A 17,747-nucleotide genomic window follows, 5' to 3' on the forward strand; every position below is an offset into this window, starting at 1 on the left:
TCAGAAGACCAGTGGGAGCCCAACGGAAGCATCTCCTAAAATTTTGGCAACTGCTATTTTGGGCTGTGAAATGTGTTCGCGTCATTACCTCCGGTATGACTAGTGTTGGGGTATAGGCGCCTGTGCCTTGCCCAGCCGCCCAGAGTCTGGGCGCCCACTGACTTGTATACCTTATACAAGTAAAAAAGTGTATAGGGGGCTGCTCACTCTTTGAGTCTCCCCACCCACATCGTGTGTGTCTCCTTCTCTCTCTCTCTCACTCTCCGTCTGTGGTGCTCCCCGATCCCCTTCAATTGGTATCAGAGCGACAGGTGTGAGAGAGTAGATGGACGGCTTCGCGATGAACTCGTCAGCTATGGCGGAGAGGTCACAGATCTGAGCAAAGAAATAGAGGAGGTTTGTGGACAGCCATACACAGGCTTGCAGGAGAGCTCTCAGGAGCTTCCTAGTGCTCACAGATCAAAGTTCCTCTACAGATCAGCCCACAGTGTACATCATTTTCCCTCTTCGGGCAAGCTTTGCAACAGCTACATCGGCGACAGGTTGGAGCTTGGAGCTTCCATAGACATGGAAGCATTGTGAGATTGATGCATTCAGCTCACGCATCGAGGTGGGAAGTGAGTTTGAGCCTTTCTATGAGCTCAAAGAAGCACAGAAGAAAGTCGTTCAGTTTTTGGCAGTTTGACAGCAGTCTACTGTTTTGCTCATAACTTGAGCTACAGAGCTCCGATTCCAAAACTTTTTGGTTCAAAACGGAGCTGGCTTTGAGCTCTACGACTTTATAGAAGGAATCGTTTTCTGATTCGGAGTGCAGGTGGGTCTGAAATTAAAAACACAGAGACTGTTTTTCATGACAGTTTTGGGCTCTGTTGTTTTCTTTGCTGCAGACAGCTTACCCGTGTACACTGCAGGTAGCAGGCACATATGAGGTGTTACAAGATCGGGTTTGACTCCCAGATACAGGTTGAGTCTAGTACTCCCACAGGTGTTGCCAGTTGCAGTTGAGTGGTTCTTCTGCAGTGTTGTGGCTTGCATACATGGTGTTTGAGCAGGTAATGCTCTATGTATGCTTATGTGGTGAGCAGTAGATCTTGTGAGCAAGTGCAGAGGTTGGTTATGGATGACATGTATGATCACCTGTGGTACTCTTTGTGAGAATTTGTTGGACACAGGTTTGCAGAGCTTATGCATGTATGTTGAGTGTAGTTTGATGCGCATTGATTGCTCATTGTATTGAGCTTGCAAGACAATGGTTATTTTGTGTTGATAGCCATTGTGCGTCAAAACTCTGGCGAAATTTTCCCAGGAGTTTTATGCGTATCATTTATGCGATCTAGGTAGAGATTGCGGGTTGCACTCAGCATTTGCGTGTGGTGTTCTCTGCAGGTGGAAGATTTGTGCGTGTGTATGCATCGATACCGCATAGTGTGGGCTTGGTGATTACCGCACAGTGTGGGCTTGGTGATTAGCTCACGATTTGACAGGCGTACAGTTATCTTGGCACACTCACAGGAGTGAGTATTGTGATGTATGCATGTTTGGCTACGAGCTAGGTAGCCGGATTTGAGCACTAATGGCTTGAGGTTTTTCAGCAGGTTTCAGCTACAGGTTTACAAGTTTACAGGCAGGTTTGAGGGCTTATTTGGGTGCTGAATTTTCAGCCATTGTTTCCTCTTTGCAGGTGTCCATGTATGGCTCAGTTGTAGGCTGATTTGGGACACATTTGTGACTTGTTTATGCAGCTGTTTAAGAGCTGAATTTTGGGGCTGATTTACAGCCATATTTGCAGACTTTTGTTGATGCGATTCGAGCCAGTTTAGGGCTGATTTGGTTGACATTTGCTACTCATTGTTGGTTGCTCTTTTGTGAGCATTATGGCTGATTTTTCATTTGACTTCCAATGTTATGGTCTGACACAGTTTGATGGTGCACATTTTGTTGCTTGGAAGGAGCATATGCTTGTTGCATTGGCAGATTTGGGGCAGGATAAACCCTTGCTTGGTTTATCGGCTAAGCCCAAGTCTATGCATGATGATGATTGGCAGGATCTTGATGAGTTAGCCATGTCTACAATTCATTTGCATCTGGTTGAGTCTGTTTACTGGCAAGTCTCGAGGGAGACTACAACTCATGCTTTATGGCAGAGTTTACATGCTATGTACGCGACATCCATGTCTACTGGGGAGTCTAGTCCCACTTCTATGTCCATGGGAGAGATTGGTCCCACACGCAAGTCTCGACGGCATAGAGACTTGACATGTTGGCATTGTGGACATAGAGGGCACATTAGGCGTCGATGTTTCAGGCGTTTGAGACAACGGAGGCGACAGATGCGTGATGCAGATTTGGGCATGACAGATGCTAGTGAGATCAGTACGGTGGTTACTGAGTATGCTTGTGACGGCGATGTCACATTTACATCTAGCTTGTCTTCAGACAATCTTATGTCTACGGATTGCATATCGGATTGCACATTGTCTTCACATTGGTTACTAGATTCAGATGCTACTTTCCATGTCACGTCGCATCGTGAGTGGTTTAGCACGTTTTCTAGTGGGAGACTTGATTGTGTGCACATGGCTGATGGTTTTTTGTATGACATTGAGGGTGCAGGAGACGTATGTTTGTCCTTGCCCAGTGGTATGAGATTTACCCTGCGTCATGTGCGTTATGTGCCAGATCTGAGACGGGATTTGATCTCAGTGAGACAGTTACGGGATAGTGGATGTCAGATTTCGCTATGAGAGCGAGATTTTGTGATACATTTGGGTTCGCTAGTGATTGCGAGGGGTGCCAGGAGTGGTACAGGTTACCCATTGCATGTGGATCACGAGAGAGACGGTGTTGTCTCTGTGATCATGCAGCCAGGTAGAGAGCGAGAGAGCAGGCGAGTCTCTTTTGCTCATGGGTTGCAGGATGCTTTGCATGGAGTGCAGAGTAGTGAGCTCGTTGTGCACACAGTTGGGGCACGACTTGAGCAGTCACACAGAGAGGTGACAGAGTCAGACATGCATGCTTTGCTAGTGACTGAGCAAAGCAGAGAGTCAGTTGTGCGAGATACTTCTATGCAGGATAGACAGGTAGAGCGGTCTTGCTCTAGTGAGTCACGACAGGAGGACGTTGTGCAAGAGTCTATGCATACGGAGTTAGAGCATGAGAGCTCTCGTGAGTCACAGCAGATTGAGTGGTCATGTTTGCAATGGATGATTGCAGAGGAGGCTGAGACGTCAGCGATTATGCAATCATTCCTTTCTATGCTCGACAATGAGCATGGGGATATAGTTGTGTAGGATATGTCTTCCAGCGGACACCTAGAGCAGCTGGTTTGCTCTGAGGTTGCACGACAGGTTGATGCGTCTTTTGTGGACAGTCAGGAGATGCATGTGGCTGACACGCCTTGTCAGTCAGAGATGCCTATTGCCAGGGATATATATGTTGATGCATGCTCCGTAGAGCTAGTAGGGCCCGCTAGCATTGCATCGGCATTCGGTGGTCTCATGTATGAGATGTTGATCTTGAGACCGGATATCGCAGCTGCAGTGGGAGCATTTGCAGTTGGGGTTGTCAGTCGTTTGTTGACTGATGATGGCATAGTGCACGAGGGAGATATGCAGGTATTGCATACATACTTGCAGTACGTGTGTGGTACGTCTGGTGGTGTATGGACTTACACGGGAGCAGGACAGCCGGATGCACACGATCACAGCCAGCCAGTGGGCATCGGTTGAGAGCGGTTTTCTCTCGCCTTTTGTAGTCTTTAGACTAGGTTCTCTTGCTTAAAGGCACAGTCGACTTTAAGTGGGAGGTTGTTGGGGTATAGGCGCCTGTGCCTTGCCCGGCCGCCCAGAGTCTGGGCGCCCACTGACTTGTATACCTTATACAAGTAAAAAAGTGTATAGGGGGCTGCTCACTCTTTGAGTCTCCCCACCCACATCGTGTGTGTCTCCTTCTCTCTCTCTCTCTCTCACTCTCCGTCTGTGGTGCTCCCCGATCCCCTTCAACTAGGGGAACATTTTACAACTCTGCCGCGAAGTCAACTAGGCAACCGGTTAGGATATTTTTAAGCGGCAAACCCGAAACGGGAAAATGCTTGTAAATGCGCCAAGTGGCACATTTCTGTGCACTTGCCTCACAAGGGAAAAGTTGGCGCTGAAATTTAAGCTGGGAGGAGGCTCTTTTTGCAAGCTGTGTCACAGGTTAAGAGCTATGGAGTGCTTCCTTTCCCTCTTATGTAGAGTGCGGTGCCAGGAGTGATGCCCTGCACGCTACGCACTGCCCTCTCTCCCCTACGAGCAGTATGTTATGCCCCACTAGTGGGCTTTTCATTTGACCAATGTACAGTTATGTGGGTTCATGCGCGATTGCTGAGGCAAGAGCCTCTTGCACAGGTACTGGATTAGCTAGCGGCTAATCCCCCGCAGGTACAGGTGAATTCGGAGAGGTTTCCCGCCAGAAATCTCGTCCGATTCAAAGGGCAAGTAGCCCTACAGGTACGGGAGCTCGAGGTCTTGCTACAGATACGACCGGCACGCAAAACGGAGCCCAAAAAAGGGAATTACAGCCTGCTGTGTATTTTTGCAGGTTTACGGTTTCAGCCCTAAACGGACCCTAATACCCTCAAGAGGTTCAGGGACGCAAGGGGACCGCTGTACAGGTGAACTGGCGCATTTTCGGGGCAGAAAACAGAGAACTCAGCGTGCTACAAATTCTCACCAGGTTTTGCAAAGTGTCCGTATGCGTGGGGAAAGTCACCTATTGTGTGGGGATACTCACTGTGAAGCGTTCTAGTACAGTTATGCTGCCGAAATCGGGCCAGAACAGGTGTTTCTTAGCCTAGATTGTGCGGGGCAGCTTGTAGGAGATCACAGGTTTTATTCCCTCTGTGAAAGAATAAAGAAATACCGAAAGGGGCGCCAGTTTTGGGGCCTACAAGTTGTCGGCGTCTGCTCGGAGCATTCTAGCTTCTGAGCCGTGTGTACTTAATCCCCGTTACAGGTTACCTTTGCAAAGTGCTCTGTGTGTGTGTCTAAAGTAAAGAATTTCAGGTGAAAGCCAACGCCTACCACCCTACGGGCCGGTTTCATGGTTCCGTTGCCGGGACATCAATCACTTTTTCCTTAAAGAGTGAGCCTGGATTGTTTTGGGTAAAGACACAAAGTGCACGAACGCGGGGATTACACTATGGCCGACAAGGGGAAGGGCATTATGGAAGAGGGTTCCTCTTCAAAGGAGAGGCAGGAGATCCCTATGGTTTTTGAGATTGGCGAGAGCTCACGGCCACGTCAGTCTGTACCTCCTGTCAACGTGAATGTCCCTCCAGTAGTACAAGGCTTTATGACTGGGCAACTTGAGGATGATGCGTTCAAGACTCAGTTAGTTGCCGCGGTGAATGTCTTTTCGCAGCTAGTGCAGAATCCAAGGTTTATGGAGTTCTTGCAAGCGCCACCAGTGCAACAACAAAACACGCAACCTACGCCGCGTACGGAGCTTGTTGATGCTCAAGCCCAGGTACTTCATGCGGCTCAAGAGGAAAGGGAACACTCGCATGTTGCGGAGTCAGGGGCTCCAAAACAGGTTCCTCCCGTGCTTGAACAGGTGGCTAGAACGCCTATTCCACAGGTTATGCCAGTTCAGCCAGCCACCTTTCAGAGCCAGCATGCTGTCTTGAATGGACAGGGAACTGGATACCAGGCTATGCACTCCCACGGTATATCCTGGGTATTTCGGGGGTGGATCAGTGTTCCAAAGTATGGCTGGTTATGCGCCTGGAAGTCAGCCGTACATGCCAGGACCAGTGTTCGGGGGTATGCAAGGCATCATGCCAAACCCCATGTATGGTAGTATCGGCATGCAGCAAGGTTTCCACTGCAACCTGGGCCAGTTTGGGGTGCCACAGGGTCATTTTGGCATGGCTGGTTTTTCTGGACAGCAGCCAGATATTGCACCTCTGACGCAAAATGTGAATGGCCAAGATGTGCCGATCATGCCTACTACAGTGCCCATGTTGCAGACCATTCCATATGACAACTTGGGGGCACTAGAGAAGCCGAAGGCTTACAAAGAAGGTGGTGCAGCTGTAAAGTTCAATACCTTCAGTGGTTTCGAGGATAAGACAAAGGTTCTTACCTTCCTCCAGCAGTTTGATACAGCTTACGTGGGAGGGAATTTTACAGAGGCCTCGAAGGTCAAGAAAGCTTCCACTTTCTTAAAGGACAATGCGCTTACATGGTGGACGACATTGTTAATGCAAGGACAGGCACCCGCCACTTGGGTTTACTTCAAGCAAATGTTTGCATCTACTTGGCTGTCAAATGAATTTGAAGCCGACGTCATGACAGATTGGCAGCAGCTTACTTCAGCTTCGTGCTAGAGCTTGCTGGAGTACAATAGGAGGTTTTGTAAAGCGTTACTCTCAGTGACCTCCTACGGATTCGTGCCATTGACAGAGCAGATAGAGAAGTACTGTTATGGGTTTCCTAAAGGGCTTCACGATTACTGTACAAAGAACAGAGTGGCTACCCTCACTCAGCTTATGGAAGTTGCGAACTGTCACCAGCGTGTGACTACTATCTATCCTTTTTGTTGATTTCTTTCTTATTATCTATTTACTTTCACTTTTTGGAAACACCCCTCGGGAAATCTAACTGCCCTGCATTGCATAGCTAGTGTGGAACTGTCCAGAGGGAGTCCAAGCCTGAGGGCAAGAGAGCACTAAGGTTGGACAAGGACTATGGTTAGCCAAGTGGGGTCATTGACTAGCCAAAGTGGAATCCTTTGCTACAGAGGCTACATTTCAGTTCTGGATGTGGCCGCAGTGTACAAAGAGGGTCGGATGACCTAGAAAGATACAATGGCAGCATCTCCTAAAATTTAGGAAACTGCTACTTTGGGACCTGAAAATGTGTTGACGTCATTACTTTCAGAATGACAAAGGGAACATTTTCTTACTCTGCCGTGAAGTCAACTGGGCAACCGGTTGGGATATTTTTAGGCGGCAACCCTGAAACGGGAAAATCCTTGTAAATGTGCCAAGTGGCACATTCTGGTGCACTTGCCTCATGCAACAAGAAGTGGCGCTGAATTTGAAGAGGGGAGAGCCTCATTTTCAGTTTTGTCACAGGTTAAGAGCTATGGAGTGCTTGCTTTCCCTCTTATGCACAGTGCGGTGCCAGGAGTGATGCCCTGCACGCTACGCACTGCCCTCTCTCTCCCCTTTGGCAGTATGTTATGCCCCTCTAGTGGGCTTTTCATTTGACCAATGTACAGTTGTGTGGGTTCATGCGCGATTGCCGAGGCAAGAGCCTCTTGCACAGGTACTGGATTAGCTAGCGGCTAATCCCCCCGCAGGTACAGGTGAATTCGAAGAGGTTTCACGCCAGAAATCTCGTCCGATTCAAAGGGCAAGTAGCCCTACAGGTGCGGGAGCTCGAGGACTTGCTACGGATGCGACCGGCACGTGAAACGGAACCCGAAACAGTGAATTAAAGCTTGCTGTGTATTTTTGCAGGTTTAGGGTTTTGGCCTTAAACGGACCCTAATACCCCCAGGAGGTTCAGGGACGCAAGGGGACCGCTGTACAGGTGATCTGGCGCATTTTCAGAGCTGAAAACAGAGAATTCAGCGTGCTGCAGATTCTCGCCAGGTTTTGCAAAGTGCCCGTATGCGTCGGGAAAGTCATTCAATGCGTGGGAATACTGACTGTGAAGGGTTCTAGTACAGTTATGCTGCCGAAATCGGGCTGGAACAGTGGAAATTCAGCCGAGTTTGTGCGGGGCAGCTTGTAGGGAACATCAGCGTTTTCAGCGTTTTCAGCCCTTAGTACCCGCAAATCAAGTCCCGAACCTCGCAGATCTCACCTTCCCGCAGCAGTTCCTCGCCGCACGGTCAGGTTCTGCAAGGTTTACAGTTTCAGCCCGGAAAACGCTGATTTCAGCATCTGCGTTTTCAGCGCGTCGTCGTCGCATCGTCGTCATCGACATCGTCACCGACATAGAGTCAGAATTCAGCAGATAGAAGATTTGCAGATTTCACCCCAAATTGGTTGCAGATGTTCCCCCATTTTCAGCCATAAAAACGCAGCCAAAACAGTCATTTTCCGCCACCGAAACAGTCCCGAAATTCAGCGATTAGAAGATCTCAGATTTCAGCCATCAAGTCGTCGTCGTCGCCATCGTCGTCGTCATCCGCATAGTCCCATTGCATCACTCCATTGCATACGCATTGTACACCTTTGTGCAATCAAAGTAGACCACTCTCGCCGACGAGAGTGGGGCCTTCGGAGGAGGGTTTTACAACCTCTCGGGTGTCGTATCTCTTCTCTCTCCTTCTCTCAGTCTCATTCACTTGCACGCACAATATCCACTCACTTTGTTCGTGATCATAGCACTATCCATAAGACGGAAAGCTCTCTCTTTCCCTAAGAACTAAAAGGAACCTTGAGCAATAAAGATCACTAATCTTGAGAAAATACAACATTTATTCCACTGCACTAACATTGGTATCAGAGCTTTGGAAGTGTTCTGCATTACTCAAGGAAAGAACCACAAGAACCACAAGAATTTTTTTTGCCTGTTGCAATCGCACGAACCCAAGTTTACTTGGGCGTGGCGATTCCTAATCGTGTTTTGTTGAAGAGTGACAAAAATCCCAAGAAAGAAGGGCTTGTCCAGCCTTCCCTTGTGTCTCTTTTCACTCATTGAGAGCGGACCGTGCACTTAGCGGCCGGCCAATCGACGTGAGGTGGGAAAAAGCAACCTTGGTGTGAGCGCAAGGCCACCAAGGGGTGCGCTCGCAGAAAAGAGTAGAACCCGAGTGAAGAGAAGATCCTTCTCAACGCGATTTGCAAGCGAAAGAAAACCTCAAGAACCTCAAGAACCCCAAGACCCGCAAGAACCCAAGGTCCTCGTGAACTTAAGAACCCAAGACCCCCAAGAACCCAAGTTCCTCGTGAACTTAAGAACCCAAGAACCCACGATTTCAGAATAGTCATCACTCGAAGCTGAATGGATACTTCGCTTGGAGGTGACGAGCATGAGAGAGGCGAGGAAGAATTTTCCCCACCAAGAGGTTTTTCCGACCCTCCCCCTTTTCCATCTACGACAAGGATTGCGCTAACTCCTAGGAAGGAGTTGGACCAAGAAAGAGAAGCAGAAAGAAAAGCCTACGAAGAAGACATGGCAGCCATCGAGCGTAAGTACCAAGAAAGAATGGCAGCCATAGCGCGAGAGAACAAAACAAGACAGGCAAAATTTGATCGCCAGAACAAAGCCCTCAAAGAAAAGAGCGACCACCACAACAAAGAGTTTTGGCGACTCTATTCTCAAGTTCAGGCACAGATGCAAGAGATTTGGGGAAAGGAGACTCTCTCAGTCTCTTCTTCTCCAAAGCATGACACACAGGATTTGCATGATTGTGTGAAGCATGATGATGATTTGATTGACAATGACTTGCATGATGATTTGAAGCACAATGATAAGCATGATGATTTGGATGCCAATGATTTGCATAATGATTTGCATGATCAAGATGTGATTTCTCACAAGCATGATGATTTGCATGATCAAGATGTGATTTCTCACAAGCATGATGAGTTGCATGAAGAAGATGTGATTGTTCACAAGGATGATGTGTTAGTTGATGCTTTTTCTAGCGAAGCTAACCTCGTTGTAGATTCGATCAATCACCAAGAATCGATCTTGGCTTTCGAGTCGAGGTCCACAGATCCCCCACAAGACGATTCGATAGATCCGGAAGAAGCGATCTTGGCTCTCGAGCCTTGGTCCAAAGAACCCTCATAGGAAGTATTATGTGTTCGCGTGATTGATACGCACGCATTGTTCGAGTGTTTCATTCGTAAAGGTTTCCTGTATTTTAGTTAGCATCGTTATGTGATCCCTTTTACTAGGCAAGACATATTGCATGTTGAGCACGTTTCTCTCATGGATGAGCACGCATGTATGCGGATTGTTCTTGAAAAGTTGAAAATTCTGTATGTCAAGAAGTCACATTCTATGTTCCTTTTGTGGCATGACACAGTTTCCGAACGAGCACATGATTGTATGAGCACCAAGCATGGGCATTTCCATTGTGATTTGCCACAGTTGATTGATTTCGATCAAACAGAAAAGATTCGACCTCATTGTTTGCATGTGTTTGATGAACGGGTTATCACTCTGTCTCTATGTTCATCTACATTGCATACACAGTCTTTAGAAAAGACAAGATTTTTTTCCTTCACTTTACATGGAATAGGTATGTTCATGGTTTTGTGTTGGAGATGGTTTCAGGAATTTTTAGCCATGGAGATTCTTGAAGAAGAAGGAAGCACGACTCTAGACGAAGTTGAAGCAAGGAAGGAGCCACAGAAGACTTTGTGTCGCTTTCGGCACGGCCCAAAGAAGCAAGCGTTGCAGACCTTTACGAAGTTCAAGTACCGCACGACCCACACATCAAAGTGGGCCGGCGAAGAGTCCCTCCCAGGATTCCGGATGCTGTTGGCAATCTCCCTCGACGCCATACAGTTCGGTACTAGTACCTCACTTTGAAAAGGAGGGGATGTCACGTGACACATCCCAACCCTATGTGTCCGTGGACAAGCTACACCACAGCAGGGTTCAGTCAGTTCAGTCAAGTCTAGATTAGCAGTGATCTGGCACTTTTGTGAGTCTATTCGAAGACCGTGCATGCCCAATCACTTAGCATAGATGCATATCCTCCGGTTGCACACAGCATGATCATCGGAATTCCCATCAGAATCCATTAGCATCAGCTAGGGAAATTTTCCAGTGCATTTAGCCTATTTTCCTATTTTTGGTTATTTTCACTTATTATTTTTAAGTGACTTTCCAACAAAAGTAGGTAGGGCAACTTTGCTAAGTTAATATATAAGCAAACCCAAGTTAGCACTTTCTGGCAGAAGAGATAGTAGGAGCACATGCTCAACATGCAACTTCTCAGCAGAACCCCCCCAAGAGGCCTAGCGTTTTTGGAGCAGATCCATCAACCTAGCGTTTTTGCATGAAGAACCAGCCTTGGCGTTTTGCACAGCAAATCAGCCCCAGCGACTACAGCAGACAGCAGATCAGCCTAGCGTTTTGCCTTTGCAGACAATCGGCGTCAGATTTACACATTTTCAGCCCTAGCATTTTTGCATCAACTACAAACCCTAGCGTTTTGCAGATTCTCCGCGACGGAAGGTCAAAGAACATCAGCATTTTCAGTTTTCAGCCCTTAGTACCCGCAGATCAAGTCCCGAACCTCGCAAATCTCACCTTCCCGCAGCAGTTTCTCGCCACACGGTCAGTTTCCGCAAGGTTTACAGTTTCAGCCCGGAAAACGCAGATTTCAGCATCTGCCTTTTCAGCGCATCGTCGTCGCATCGTCGTCATCGACATCGTCACCGACATAGAGTCAGAATTCAGCAGATAGAAGATTTGCAGATTTCACCCCAAATTGGTTGCAGATGTTCCCCCATTTTCAGCCATAAAAACGCAGCCAAAACAGTCATTTTCAGCCACCGAAACAGTCCCGAAATTCAACGATTAGAAGATCTCAGATTTTAGCCATGAAGTCGTCGTCGTCACCATCGTCGTCGTCATCGGCGTAGTCCCATTGCATCACTCCATTGCATACGCATTGTACACCCTTGTGCAATCAAAGTAGACCACTCTCGCCGACGAGAGTGGGGCCTTCGGAGGAGGGTTTTACAACCTCTCGGGTGTCGTATCTCTTCTCTCTCCTTCTCTCAGTCTCATTCACTTGCACGCACAATATCCACTCACTTTGTTCGTGATCATAGCACTATCCATAAGACGGAAAGCTCTCTCTTTCCCTAAGAACTAAAAGGAACCTTGAGCAATAAAGATCACTAATCTTGAGAAAATACAACATTTATTCCGCTGCACCTAACAGCTGCACCTAACAGCTGCACCTAACAGCACCCCTATCCACTATGGCATGCCGTTAGGAATCCACCATAGAAATACACACAACCCCGAAGGCACCCAAAGCACCAAAGCCAACAAACCAAAAAGTGTCATACCGACTGCCAAGCGAGTGCCCACTCTCGCATAGGTGATGCTCTTAATCAACAGAAATAAATGCAAACCCAAATCACATTCTGTTGTAGCACCTCTCTACATCTACGAAGGTTACACATAAATTTTGGCTTTCAAGCCCGTACATATTGAGAAACCTGAACCCCCCTTCCCCCTTCCTCCCCCCCACCTCTGCATATTCCACGAGACAATCCTCAAGGCCCAATTCCAACTAGGGGAGGAGAAGAGGGATGTTGAGGGACAAGTATAGTGGAGTGAGTTCATGAGCAATCCATATCAAAGTTCCCTCTAAAGGGATCATTTGTCGCATGACTTCTTTCTCCCTAAGATTAAAGTAAGGGAGTTTTGCTTGCTTACCACTTCGGAGATAAATGTAAAAAAGAAAGAAAAAGATATCTTTCAAAGTCAATCATTGTCCTCCAAAAGTGCTTACAATCATAATAATCATAAAGATTTAGAGAAATATAATGCAATGACAAGTCTGCACTACCAAAAGTCTTCGCACAAATGAGTGAGCTTGATAATTTTTCCTAAATGTTCTCTACTTGTAAAGAAACATCAACCAACAAAAATTGGACAATCTCGCACATAACCACTCTATTGTCATCTAAAAACATTCGCAGGTTAGCATTCCAATGCTCCAAGCCACAATCCCGCTCCATATCTCGTTTGAATAACATTTTCCCCAACAAGTTTCTTTAACTTAACTTAGTAGTTGATAAGGCTTACATATATAGTGAAATTGATCTCTTATCAACTTCATAGCCTTTTATATTCAACAAAATCTTGAATTTGGTGTGCAACAATAGATATAATAACAAGCATCTATATACACACGTACACGCACAATCGAATGGACATGATAAGAAGCCAATTTATAATTTCAAACTTCTACCTGTGAAGAATTCTTTTGTTGCATAGCAGCAATATTTAGCTCCAATGCTTTCACTTCATCTTCCAGTTGTTTAATAAGACCTCTGGATTGTTGCACCTCTGCTCTGATCTCTCTAAGCTGATCCTCCATTTTTACTTCAGCCTCCGAACACCTATCTCTATATAGAGGCAGGAAAAACTATGTCACCTTATACTCGAACTTCTATTTTTTTTATAAAGATAGATACGTCCATTTGAATATTTTTTAAAGAAAGGAGGATATGCATGCAAAAATCTCTCTCTCTCTCTCTCTCCTGCTGCTCCCGCCCCCGCCTCTGCTCGCGCGCTCTGCACCCCCCGCCCCCTGCTCTCTCGCCATCTCTCTCTCTCTTTACCATGCTTTCGTTTAGGGTTTGCTGCTGTATTTTAGGGTTCGCGACCTGTTTTTAGGGCTCGCGACCTTCTTTTTTTTTTTCTTTTTTTTTCTTTTTTTTTTTTTGGGGTTGTTGGACAGATCTGCGTTTTAGGGTTTGCTGCATTTTCTGCACTTTAGAAACATCAATCCTCTCTTCTCTCTCTCTCTCTCTCTCTCTCTCTCTCTCTCTCTCTCTCTCTCTCTCTCATGTCATCCCCAACCTCACCTATGGCAACAAGCAAACTCAAATATATGCTTCACTCCAAACGAATTTCCATCATTGAATTGGAAATGAAAGCATGGAGAAAAGAGATGGAAGATTGGAGGAACGCGAAGACTGTTTTCCTCCGAGAAAATGAAGAAAAGGAGAAGAGGTGGAAGGACGAGAAGGATCATCTTCTCAACAAGATCGCCACGTTGGAGAATAGCATTTTGGACCTCCACAAAGAAGTGTTGGAAACACGGTCAAAAAATGGGCTTGAAGAGGGGGAATTTCAGCCCTCTTTGAGGGAAGAAATTGACAACATCAATGAGGAGAAGAAGTCATGGGCCGCGGTCATATCCGAAACGCAAAAGAAAGTAGGAGGCCGAAAAATGGATTGAGGTTGCCAAGAAAGGGAAAGGTAAGGAAGCTCCTTGTACACCCACTCTTATCAACATGACCCTCGAAGAGGAACAAAGAAGGAGGGTGCGGGCTCTACATGTGAGGGTAACCGGCCTCAAGGACATAAACAATGTGGAAAAAGAGGTCACAAGCCTCACATCAATGATGGGGGTGGAGAAGCCTTCACACACAAAGGCATGGAGAGTGGGCAAGAAGAGTGACGGCCCCGGAGAATCTTCAAAGGAAAGAGCTCTCATACTACGCTTCCCTTCATTGGAAGAGAAGAAGGAATTCTTGAGGAAGAGACCTACTCTCAAGAAGACAGGTATTTTCTTAGGCGATGACCTCACTCTCTCACAACTTGCGCATATGAGAGAAGTAATGCCCGAGATTCAAGCGGCAAGGGAGAAGGGGAAGATGGCCTTTTACAGAGATGGTCGGGTGGTGATTGTAGAGCGGCGCTCTACATGACGGTGCGAGACCTATGGGACCACATTGAGGATGGCGACTTGGAATTGTAATGGGTCTATGAGGTTGGATGTTGGTGCCTTTGAGGACAGTTTCAGAGACAAGGACATTGTTTTCTTTTCAAAGACTCACCAGGCCCCTGGCCAACTGTTGCCACATGTGGTGGGATACAAATGGGAGACAGCCCACAGAACAGTCACGAGATCTGAGCATGGGAGTAGAGGTTCAGGAGGAGTAGCGGTGTTGTTTAGGGAGGAGCTACAGCCACTACTACATATTGTACGGAGAGATGATCAGGCTAGATACATGTGAGTGAGGCTGAGAGCTGACATAGGTCGATTTCTATATATTGCTATATGTTACTTCCCCCCCAGTACGTCAGTATATGCTGTATCCAGAGGGCAGTCGCCTTTCTCAATTCTAGATGATGATATATGGGAGTTTTCTAGGGATGGTGATATCATCCTCCTAGGAGACTTCAATGCTCGAACGGGCAACTGTCAGACAGTCTTCTACGACACCTCAGATGAGATGCTTAGAGAGTTGGATGTGGGTGAGCTGGGGTTTGACAGATGCTCACATGACAGAGAGCAGACTGAGTATGGGAGATACCTCACGGAGATGACGACTACACATGGGCTAGCCATACTTAATGGCTTACAGCGGTTTCCTGGAGCAGCAGGCTTCACATGCTTTCCACACAGACATGGGGCCAGTACAGTGGACTATGTTATGACACAGCCGAGCTTTATTCCTTGTATTCAGGATTTCACAGTGGGAGCCAGACCAGTGGGCGTAGCAGTGGATCATGCTCTCTTGACACTGTCCGTATCTTTTCAGTTTAGTACAGCCCAGAAATCAGGAGGCAGGTCACACACCCGTTATACATTTACACCAGAGACTGACTCGGTTTATACAGAGGCGATCTGGGATCGTCTATGCACAGTTGCTCCAGGCCTCTCAGTAGAGGAGTGCACTACTTTATTGACTGAGACACTACATGATGCAGCATCAGAGGCATACCCACACACTCAACCGGATCGGAGGCGACATTCTGGGAGCATGCCCCAGAATAGTTGGTATGATGAGGAGTGCAGAGAGATGAGAGCCCAGCTTCAGAGGGATCTTCATTTAGGAGTCATCACCTACAGACAGTCGCGGATTGCTTTCCGGCGCCTTGTGCGAAAGAAGAAACGAGCTTACCTGGCCCAGATGGAGCGAGACTTGTATCAGTTGTTCTTGAGTAGAGACTCAGGCGAGGCATGGCGACTCTTCCATGAGCACTCCCCTCCCCCAGTGATTACTTCTCCTGATGTGTGGGGCCAGTATGCGACATCGTTATATACGGTTCCTGGGCAGGATCCCCTTCCAGATCCTACAGAGCCATGTCCACCTACGAGCACCTTCTTTACCACTGAGATGGTAAAGAGAGCCATTGACAGGATGAGGACCAGGAGGGCTTACGATCATGACGGTCTAGTAGCGGAGCACTTTATACATGCTAGGGATATGCTGATGGAGGTTCTTGCAGTGTTGTTCAATCGTGCCATGTGTGAGGGATTACCTGAGACTTGGAGGTTGTCTACTATTGTGCCTATATTCAAGGCAGGTGATCCTACAGAGCCTAGAAATTACCGCACTATTATGGTTGGACACACACTGGCACGATTGTATGCATCCATTATTGAGCAGCAGTTGAGTAACTGGGCAAAGGGTGAGGGTGTACGGGCAAAGGGACAGGCAGTTTTCAGGAGGGGTTTCTCCACTCTTGACCATATTCTGACACTCAGAGCTATCATTGAGGAGGGCAGGTCACATGGGAGACGGATTTATTGTAGCTTTGTGGATTTCCGCAAAGCATTTGACATGGTACCGAGAGCTCGACTGATGCGCAGACTGCAGGAGATGGGGGTGCCCACAGTGTTGATTTGGGGGATTATGGCTTTATACAGATCAGTGATGGGACATGTACGCACCCCAGAGGGGATATCTGACTTAGTTCACTCCACTATCGGGGTGAAACAGGGTTGCCCATTGTCTCCTACTCTATTTGGTATGTATGTTGATGAGGTGTCTGATTACATTGACAGAGAGGGTGATAGAGGTGCCCAGCTAGCAGGGACGTGGATCCCATTGTTGTTATATGCTGATGATATTGTCTTGATCTCTGACTCACCAGAGGGTATGCAGCGACAGTTGGATGCATTACACAGTTTTGCAGAGGATAGTGGATTGCCTGTAAACCTTGGTAAAACCAAGGTCATGGTGTTTAACACCACACCGCAGTGGATCAGGAGATCGGCACCGACCTTCACGTATGGTCAAGAGATTGTGGAGTATACAGATGCATACACTTACCTTGGGATAGTCTTCACTGGGCCGAGGTTTTCTTTGGGGAGAGCAGCAAAGACTAGACTAACCAGAGCTTATGCGGCCTTGGGAGGCTTGGAGAGGATGTGTTCGCAGGTTCAGTTCCAGGAACCTCGGACAAAGTTATGGCTCTTTGATACTTTAGTAGCCTCAGCTATGATGTATGGGGTACAGGTATGGGGACCTTCTGTAGGCCAGGATGGTTGGAGACGTATGGAGAGGCCCTTGGTATCTATGATCTCCCGATTGATTAGAGCCAAGGCCTCCGTACCTCACGCGATCATTCGAGCAGAGCTAGCTGCCCCCCCCATGGAGATTGAGGCGCTTACCAGATCAGTGTCCTTTGTGCACACCCTATGGGATACTACTAGAGACAGATATGCTAGATTGGCCCTTGAGTCTTCCAGACAGTTAGCTCTACAGGGGGACACTTCATGCTGGTATGCACAGATGACTTCATGGTTTCAGACGCATGGCTTCACCATGGACAGGTTTCCCCCTTTCCAGTATTCTCTTCAGGCACCCTCGCTGTCTCTTACACGGGTGGAGATCACTAGACTCATTCGTCAGGACCTGATCCAGCTCGACACCAGGAGGACATGGATAGAGCCGCCTCAGGAGTTGAGCACGAAGATGGCTTTCTATAGAGAGCATCTTCTCCACCTCACAGGAGATGGGTTTGTGATTCGACCCAGCTACATGGACACACATATGTCTCATGGTTTGCGTTGTGCCATTGGTCAGATACGCACATCCTCACATCAGCTCGAGATTGAGACTGGTAGATTCAGAGGGATACCAGCAGACAGCAGGATATGCCGATTATGCCAGAGAGAGCCAGAGACAGAGTTGCACTACATATGTCATTGCACAGTGTTCTATGAGATACGGGGGCGTTTCCACTGCTTATTCAGAGAGGGTTTTGGTCCTCTATCTAGGGTCATGAGTTATGAGGATCAGA

The 17,747-nt window shown here is 47.5% G+C and overlaps 1 protein-coding gene and 1 pseudogene across 11 annotated transcripts in view; one reads left to right on the forward strand and one right to left on the reverse strand.

The window, feature by feature from the left end:
* The window catches only part of LOC147431979 (uncharacterized), a 125,751-nt gene that overhangs the window by 34,213 nt on the left and 73,791 nt on the right, over window positions 1–17,747 (reverse strand). For 8 of the 11 annotated variants that reach the window (XR_015185486.1, XM_086491798.1, XM_086491799.1 and 5 more), the window contains one exon: window positions 12,952–13,108. The exons of the other annotated variants lie outside the window; for them this stretch is intronic. Coding sequence is in view for 7 of the 8 variants with exons in the window: in XM_086491798.1 (XP_086347924.1) it covers window positions 12,952–13,108 (157 nt within the window). In the remaining variant the exon portion in view is untranslated. The remainder of the gene's footprint in view (window positions 1–12,951; window positions 13,109–17,747) is intronic. 11 annotated transcript variants of the gene reach the window in all.
* LOC147431980 (uncharacterized) lies at window positions 9,003–12,072 on the forward strand (annotated as a pseudogene).

The sequence above is a fragment of the Adiantum capillus-veneris genome, chromosome 20 (genome assembly GCF_014529385.1).
Source record: "Adiantum capillus-veneris isolate H3 chromosome 20, ASM1452938v2, whole genome shotgun sequence".
NCBI classification, from domain to species: Eukaryota; Viridiplantae; Streptophyta; class Polypodiopsida; order Polypodiales; family Pteridaceae; genus Adiantum; species Adiantum capillus-veneris.